The sequence below is a fragment of the Neofelis nebulosa genome, chromosome 18, assembly GCF_028018385.1.
Source record: "Neofelis nebulosa isolate mNeoNeb1 chromosome 18, mNeoNeb1.pri, whole genome shotgun sequence".
Classification (NCBI taxonomy): Eukaryota; Metazoa; Chordata; class Mammalia; order Carnivora; family Felidae; genus Neofelis; species Neofelis nebulosa.
The window spans coordinates 16,832,500-16,840,083 of record NC_080799.1 but is presented as its reverse complement, the minus strand read 5'-3'; the positions used below and the strand labels follow the sequence as shown (position 1 = coordinate 16,840,083).

At 52.4% G+C, this 7,584-nt stretch overlaps 1 protein-coding gene across 4 annotated transcripts; it reads left to right on the top strand.

The window, feature by feature from the left end:
* The first annotated feature begins 287 nt into the window (after positions 1–287).
* On the top strand, positions 288–5,873 carry TGFB1I1 (transforming growth factor beta 1 induced transcript 1). Of its 4 annotated transcripts, none has more exons than XM_058711711.1 (11): positions 289–407; positions 1,715–1,830; positions 1,956–2,008; positions 2,111–2,253; positions 2,418–2,505; positions 2,622–2,727; positions 2,839–3,033; positions 3,986–4,159; positions 4,433–4,514; positions 4,795–4,943; positions 5,173–5,873. In XM_058711711.1, exons 1-11 carry the CDS (start codon positions 395–397, stop codon positions 5,437–5,439), a joined length of 1,386 nt encoding a protein of 461 aa, XP_058567694.1. In that variant the 5' UTR covers positions 289–394; the 3' UTR covers positions 5,440–5,873. The 4 variants fall into 4 exon arrangements, with proteins under 4 accessions (XP_058567695.1, XP_058567697.1, XP_058567694.1 ...); XM_058711710.1 differs by having other exon boundaries at positions 2,622–2,736; XM_058711712.1 differs by lacking the exon at positions 4,433–4,514 and having other exon boundaries at positions 288–407; positions 2,622–2,736; positions 5,173–5,437.
* The last annotated feature ends 1,711 nt before the right edge of the window (positions 5,874–7,584 follow it).

Below are 7,584 nucleotides of genomic sequence, written 5' to 3'. Positions count from 1 at the left end.
GGCCTCAGTCTGGTCTAAGAGTCTCACTGAGCAGAGGATCTCCAGCTTGGTCCGGGAGAGCCTCTTCTCTGACTTTGGCTCAGGCAGCCTGGGGCTCCCTGTAGCTGAGGCCAAGGCTGGGGTGTGGCTGCCTCTGCGGCAGACAGGCGGGCTGGGCCTGGGTGGGCCTTGGCCCTCCTTCCTTTACACGCCCCCATCCTGGGTTCTCCCGTTCTTTGCACCCTCGCTACCCAACTCCCCCACCCCCCGCCCCCCACCAGCTCCATCCCAGCGGGTCCCGGCTTCCTTACATGGTCACGGCCGGGCCTCCAACTCCCGGACGTCCCCCACCCCCCGCCCCCACCGGACACAGCCCCCGCCCTGCTCGCCCCGCGCGGTGCGCCCGTGCCCCGCCATGGAGGACCTGGGTGAGTGGGGATTGGGTTCCCTTATCCCCAGCTCGTCACCACCATCTAGACCGGCTTCCTCATCCTGGAGCCCCCTTGCACTCCCCAAATCGCCCCATCCCTGCCTTCTGTCTTCTTGATTCTGGTCTTTGCCCGCGCCTCCTTTCCGACTCCACGTCCCCCTTCCTGCCTCTCCCTTCCTGCCTTTCCCGGACTGGCCGCTCCCTCCCTTCTTCCCTCGCTCAGCTCCCTCCCTTCTTCCCTCACTCAGCTCCCTCCATCACAGGCTGCTGACGGATGGGCAGGGAGGTGCAGCGCCTGCCAGTGGGCGCCTGGGCTCAGGGGCTCTGGGAAGGGAAGGGTTAAAGGGGTCTTGGGGTCAAGGCCTGGGAAAGTAGATGGGAAGGGAGAATATGAAATCGAATTCTCGAGAAGAAAATGGGCCTGCTCAGAGTTTAAGAGAAGAAAAGAGTTAAGGGACCCTAAGTATGGTAGGGGTCGGGTCTTTCCGCCTAGAAAGAGAATAGATGAGTGCCAAGATGCCAGGAAGAGGTTAAGGGTTCCACTGTGGTACTCAGAGATGAATAAAGGAGTAGGGACTTCTAGGTTCTGGAAAGGAAAGGATTCAAAGGATCTAGATCTGAGGATGGGTGGGTGTGGGGGGTTGTCTTGGAGGAAGAAGGAGGACCCAGGCATCTCCTCCTCCTGGTCTGTTGGAAAGGCTGTACTCTCCATGGAAGAGAAGGGGTTCAGGCACCCTTCAGTAGGGGGTGCTGCTCAGTAGGGGTAACCGGCTTGTATGGAAAATAAGCCAATCAGAAAGCAGGTCCCAGGAGACCTGCCAATGAGGAGCATAGGGTGGGACCCAGTACCTGGAGTTGTGCCAGAGCTGAGCGAGTCTGTTTAGGTGGGGGAGGGGAGCAGGAATTAGTGGGCAGAAAGAGCATCCAACCAGAAAACGGGGTGCCAGGCATACAGCCAACTGAGCAATTTGGGGTGAAGCCAGATTTGGCTTGCGTAAATCGTCAATTTTGACTGCATCAGGGAAGATGCAGAAAGTAAAAGAATCAGGTGGTTTTTGTGCATGACTCCCAAGATGAGCCATTTGGGATGTTTTTGGTCATAAATATTCCCTGCTGCACTTCTACTTCTCTGCCTTGGTCTGGTCTGTGTTTCCATCTGATTCTTAACTTCTGCTCTTAATACTGGCTTCTGTCCTCCTCAACTACTGCCTACTTGGAACTCTTTATCTTCTAATCTCTTAAGTCCCTGTCTCTGCTCTAACCTTAACCTCTCAACTTCTCATCCTGACGGACTCTCCCCTGCAGATGCCCTGCTGTCTGACCTGGAGACCACCACCTCACACATGCCAAGGTCAGGGGCTCCAAAAGAGAGGTCTCCGGAGCCTTTCACATCTCCCCTGCCCTATGGCCACCAGTCACAGGTGAGATCAAATGTGGGGGACTGGGGTGATACTAGGGCCAAGTTTGGCCAGGGCTAGGAGAATCTGAGCTTGAGTGGGGCAAAGTATAGGCCTATCATCCCACACATGCATCCTTCTCTCTGTAGACAGGATCTGGGGAGTCTTCAGGAGCTTCTGGGGACAAGGACCATCTGTACAGGTGAGGGTTCTGGGAACTGCAGGAGGTAGAAGCCAATTAAGACTCAGGTGAAGAGGCTTGGATTCCCCACCCCTGAACCCAGGCTTCCACCCTGTTTTCCAGTACGGTGTGCAAGCCTCGGTCCCCAAAACCTGCAGCTCCTGCGGCCCCTCCATTCTCCTCTTCCAGTGGTGTCTTGGGCACAGGCCTCTGTGAACTAGACCGATTGCTTCAGGAACTTAATGCTACCCAGTTCAACATCACAGGTACCAGGTCACAGAGATAGGCCTTGATGGGATGGGGACACGGTGGAGAAGGGAAAAGACTGAGGGGTATACTCTTCCAGAGTAGCAGCTAACGGGACACAAGTCTTAACTGGAAGGGGATAGAGTATGACCCCATATCCAGTGCCCTTCTCTCCTATCTGCAGATGAAATAATGTCTCAGTTCCCATCTAGCAAGGAGACTGCAGGGGAACAGAAGGAGGACCAATCTGAGGACAAGAAAAGGCCCAGCCTGTGAGTTTGATATGGCTGGTAGAGCTGGGAGAGAGGTGATAGATGCCTGAATTACTGGAGGATAGCATTCATTATTCTGGGGGGCTCTGAGCTAACACAAGTTGTGTTCTTCACAGCCCTCCCAGCCCATCCCCTGTTCTCCCAAAGCCTTCAGCAACCTCAGCCACCCTGGAATTGGATAGGCTGATGGCTTCACTGTCTGACTTCCGTGTCCAGAACCACGTGAGTCAGGTAGGAGGTGGGCCAGTGTGGATTTGTGGCTCCCCAACCCCTTTTAGAACCATCCACTTCTTCTGCCTTGCTGACTCAACTCTCATGTCCTTCTTGCTGCAGCTTCCAACCTCTGGGTCAACTCAGCCACCAGTGCCAAGCTCTGTGAATGAGGGCTCCCCATCCTCACCAGGGCCAACTAGCAAGGGCAGCCTAGACACCATGTTGGGACTGCTGCAGTCTGATCTCAGCCGCCGTGGTGTTCCCACCCAGACCAAGGGTCTCTGTGGCTCCTGCAATAAACCTATTGCTGGGCAGGTAAGTGGAGAACTGTGAGTAGGGAGATAGAGGCTCATGGATCCATCCTGAGAGCCAGATTTTGTGTTGTTTTCTTTTAGTAAATGACTCTGGGAAGTGGGTATTACTGTTGTTCATATTTTACAGATGAGGAAACTAAAGCTCCGAGTCACATTGCACATGAGTGGTAGGATGAGAATGAGAATTCCAACTCAGTTACCATTTATTGTGGTTCTACTTTGTGCAGGCACTATTCTAGCTCTCTTACAGACCTCCATCTCTTAGTCTTCACAAAAGTCTTATTGGGGCCACCTACCATTTCTCAGTCATCCACAAAAGATGTTTCTGCTCCACCAGCATCCGGTGTGTGAACTCTGGCTCTTGGCTAATTGACTGAGTAAATGTTGTTGACAACAGCTGTGCCCAGTGGTTGACCTAGATCCTCTTGCTAGATTTAGTGCCCTGCTTCCATCCCAGAATTTTCAATCTTAGCACAGCAGGGTGGCATTGTGACCTTTTTGGGCCCTAGTCACTTTCACCTTCATGGGTCCCTCCCTCCATTAAATTAAAAATTAAAATTGTGTTTTATGACTGCGTTGGTATGAAGAAGAATTTCTTAATATTATATATTAAATCATTTTCTTCCAGCTCATTTTTTTCTTCTGATTTTTAAAGTAATTACAACATTTTCATGGGCTTCTAAAATTATTGAGAGTCCTAAGTACTGTGCTGGAAGACCTGGGTTGAATCTCTGTCACTTACAGACTGACTTGAACATTAGGTTCTTCATCCTAATCTCTTAGGGTGAGTGGAGAGAAATGAGTGGAGGGAGTCAAATGGTAAAAAAAAAAAAAGAAAAAAGAAAAGAAAAGAAAAGAAAAGAAAACTTGAAATGTGCCATGTAAATCTTAGCTCATTGGGCGCATGGCAGCTCAAGGACCACTCTGATCCAGGCCTCACCCTCAACTCACAGGTGGTGACTGCGCTGGGCCGTACTTGGCACCCTGAGCACTTCATTTGCGGTGGCTGTTCCATGTCCCTGGGAGGCAGCAGCTTCTTCGAGAAGGATGGAGCCCCCTTCTGCCCTGAGTGCTACTTTGAGCGCTTCTCCCCACGTTGTGGCCTCTGCAATCAACCCATCCGACATGTGAGCTGCACCTGTCCCACAAACCCCACCTCACCCAGGGTGCCTGTGGGGTGGGCCCCATTCAAATCACAGCCCCCCGCCCACCCATGCTAAGCCCCTTGGCCTTGTCCAAGGCCCTTTGGACTCCACCCACTCTCTTTGACTTCCAAGTTCCTTGTTAGGTCTCTTGTGCCTCAAACTCCTACTTAAACCCAATTGCATAGGTTCAGGGTGGGAGAGGAAAGGAAGAAGGGATGGAAGGCCATACTGAGTGTCCTTGTTCATGCCCCACAGAAGATGGTCACTGCCTTGGGCACCCATTGGCACCCAGAGCATTTCTGCTGCGTCAGTTGTGGAGAGCCCTTCGGAGATGAGGGTGAGAGCTTGGCTCCAGTCTTGAAAGCCACCGGTCTGCTCAACATCCTGCCTAACCCACTTTGGTCCAGCCTGCTAAAACCTTCCAAGTCTTCTGGCCCCACCCTCTCCCACTTGCGAGTCCCCATCCTATCCCCTCCCACTAGGCCCCCACTCTAGACCCCATCCTTCCCTCTCTACTGCTCAATCTGACCACCCCTCATCTGGCCTTCCAGTCTCAGATCTTGCAAGTCTTGGGTGCAGCCTGCACCCTTTTCTTTCCGCCCTGCTCCTGCCTCTAGGTTTTCATGAGCGTGAGGGCCGCCCCTACTGTCGCCGGGACTTCCTGCAGCTGTTCGCCCCGCGCTGCCAGGGCTGTCAAGGCCCCATTCTGGATAACTACATATCCGCGCTCAGCGCCCTCTGGCACCCGGACTGTTTCGTCTGCAGGGTGCGCTGCTAGGGGGGGAGGAGTGGTGGGGGGGGCGGGGAGCGGTGGATGGGGAGCTGGGCCAAAAGGGGAGCCCAACTAGGAGCCTAGGCCCAAGACAGGGTGTGTCACATCTGGGGTGGGGCTGTGGAGGGTGGGGTTGTCACAGTGGGTTATTAAGCTCCTAAAGTGAGTTATCTGGTCAGGGGATTGTTGGCTGACCCATCCTTTCACGGCCACCCTCCCCCAGGAATGCTTCACGCCCTTCTCGGGAGGCAGCTTTTTCGAGCACGAGGGACGCCCTCTGTGTGAGAACCACTTCCACGCACGGCGTGGTTCATTGTGCGCTACGTGTGGCCTCCCGGTGACCGGCCGCTGTGTGTCAGCCCTGGGCCGTCGCTTCCACCCAGACCACTTCACCTGCACCTTCTGCCTGCGCCCTCTCACCAAGGGCTCCTTTCAAGAGCGTGCAGGCAAGCCCTACTGCCAGCCCTGCTTCATCAAGCTCTTCGGCTAATGGCTTGTGGGGCTCTCCACCTGCCCCTGATGCCCCCACCCAGGAGACCAAGGCCCCAGAGACCCCCACTCTTCCCCAAAAGACGTGCTCTCCTGACCCAAAGGCCTTGCTCTTTGAGCTTGGGGCTCTCCCCACCCCATCCTGTGAGGCCCCACCCGCTAGAGAGACCCCCCACCCCCAAGGTGCTGTACTCTTAAGTTCTCTGTGGTCAATTCAGAAAAGATCTGGCCAGTTTCAAAGCCACACTGCCCCAAAGTGGGTCTCACAAGTAGAGCCACCCTGCGTGAACTCTTCACTTTATCCCCAACCTTGAGGGAGCCCCCTTATGGGGCAATTCCTAATAATCAGAGGACAGGACAAGACATCCCTGCTCCCTGCTCCCTCACTATTCTGAGCACTTTTTTTCTACCTGCATAAAAACATGTTCCACATCACACTGGTGCTGTGTCTCTGACTGCCCTGGGGTGGGGGTGCGAAGTGGGGAAGCCTTGCATGGTGAAGCCCTGCCTCTGGTGTCTCTGGCTGCAGCAGGTTCTAGGTCATCACCCTGTGGCCGCAGTGGACCTACAGCCTCAGCCGTTGCATGCTGTCCTTCACATATCAAATGAGCCTGCGCAGGATTGTACAGATATTGGCAAGCCAGGACAGGAGCTCAAGCTGGGCCCCGTGGAAACTTCCCACCCTCATTCCCCACTTCTTTAGCTCCATGTATTCTTGAAATAGGCAATTAATCTGTCTCCACCCTCACCACCTTGTCTAATTTCCAGATTTTTAAGACCCTCAGAGAGGGGTTCCATCCAGAAGTACCAGTTTATGCCCACCTTTTGGATCTGGGCACTAAGGCACAGCTTCCCTCTTATTTATATTGACTCATTACATCTCCCCTAGGCAGAGAATGACATGTGGGATGGTCAAGACAGTGACTGAAGGAAGCACTAGGGGCTGTAGGAGCCAGAAGAAGGCTTTTAACTCAGATCAGGGGTCAAGGAGCTAAGCCACAGCGGAAAGGGGTGGGGCCAGGGATTTTTAGGTGTGGAGTTTAGGCTCTGATTCCCCAAATCCCTTTCTGAGCCCCTGAACCTTCACTTTGAACTCTGCAATTCCCTAGTGAGGGGGCCTGGATTCCTGGATCTAAACTATAAATCTGGATCTAAACTATAGCCTTTGAGGCTGAAAATGATGGATTGATTCTCAGAGGTCCTTCCTACTTAAGGAAGACCTGGTAGCCAAGGAGAGCATGTGTGGGTAAGAGACAAAGGTAAGATGTTCTCTGTCCTTGCTTCGAGCTCACCACCCCCATATCCTTTCCTAGGTCTTCCCAGGCCTCCTGCTCTTCTCCTTCCATATATTCTCCCTGGGGAATGCTGTCTATTTCCTGGATGGTAACTACCTCTCTTTCTTGAGAATGCTCAAATTGGCCAGCTCCTGTCTCAATTCATTCATTCATCAAGTGTTCTTTGAGTACGTACTGTGGCAGGTTCTATACCAAGTGCAAGGAGACCATAGGGAACCAAGCAAACATGCTTCTTGACCTCTTGGAGCTGAAGTCTAGTAGAGGAGACAGATGACAAACAAGTACACAAGTGACATGTGTAATGAACTAATGGAGACTTTCCTGATGGTTTAAGTGAAGTTCACTCTTCCCCCTTGTTTCCATCCGCAGCACCTCCCTAGTCCCTCATAGCGCTTATCTAATGCAAATAGGTGTTTATTTGTTGCTTGTTTATGTCTGTTTCTGAAACTTGAATACAAGCTCCTGAGAGCTATCTGTCAGATTACACATTTGTTTTGCTTACCATTGTCTCTCCAGTTTCTAGAATGCTATCTAGCATGTGGTAGGTGCTTAATAAATGTTTGTTAATGAAGGAACGAATGAAGAAGAAAGGAAAGGAGGGAAGGTGAAAAGGGGGAAAAAACAGAACTAAGTTGGGGAAGGGATTACTTTAACCAGATAGTCCCTGTGAATATGTAATGTGTAAGTTGAGACTTGGAAGGTTGACAAAAGAAAACAGGCAAAGAGCTTAAGGAGAGCATTTAGGGGAGAGGAAACAGTAAGACCAGGAGGTAGGAAAGAGTTTGGCATATTGAAAGAAAGGAAAGAAGGCCATATGGCTGGATTAGAGAGAGGAAGGGGGAGAGTAGTAG

Bases quoted from the DNA above. Each gene is read 5' to 3' on its own strand.
- TGFB1I1 (XM_058711710.1), top strand. The intron at 2,737-2,838 runs GTAGGAGGTGGG...TTCTTGCTGCAG, and splicing joins TCCAGAACCACGTGAGTCAG to CTTCCAACCTCTGGGTCAAC. The intron at 4,944-5,172 runs GTGCGCTGCTAG...ACCCTCCCCCAG, and splicing joins CGGACTGTTTCGTCTGCAGG to GAATGCTTCACGCCCTTCTC.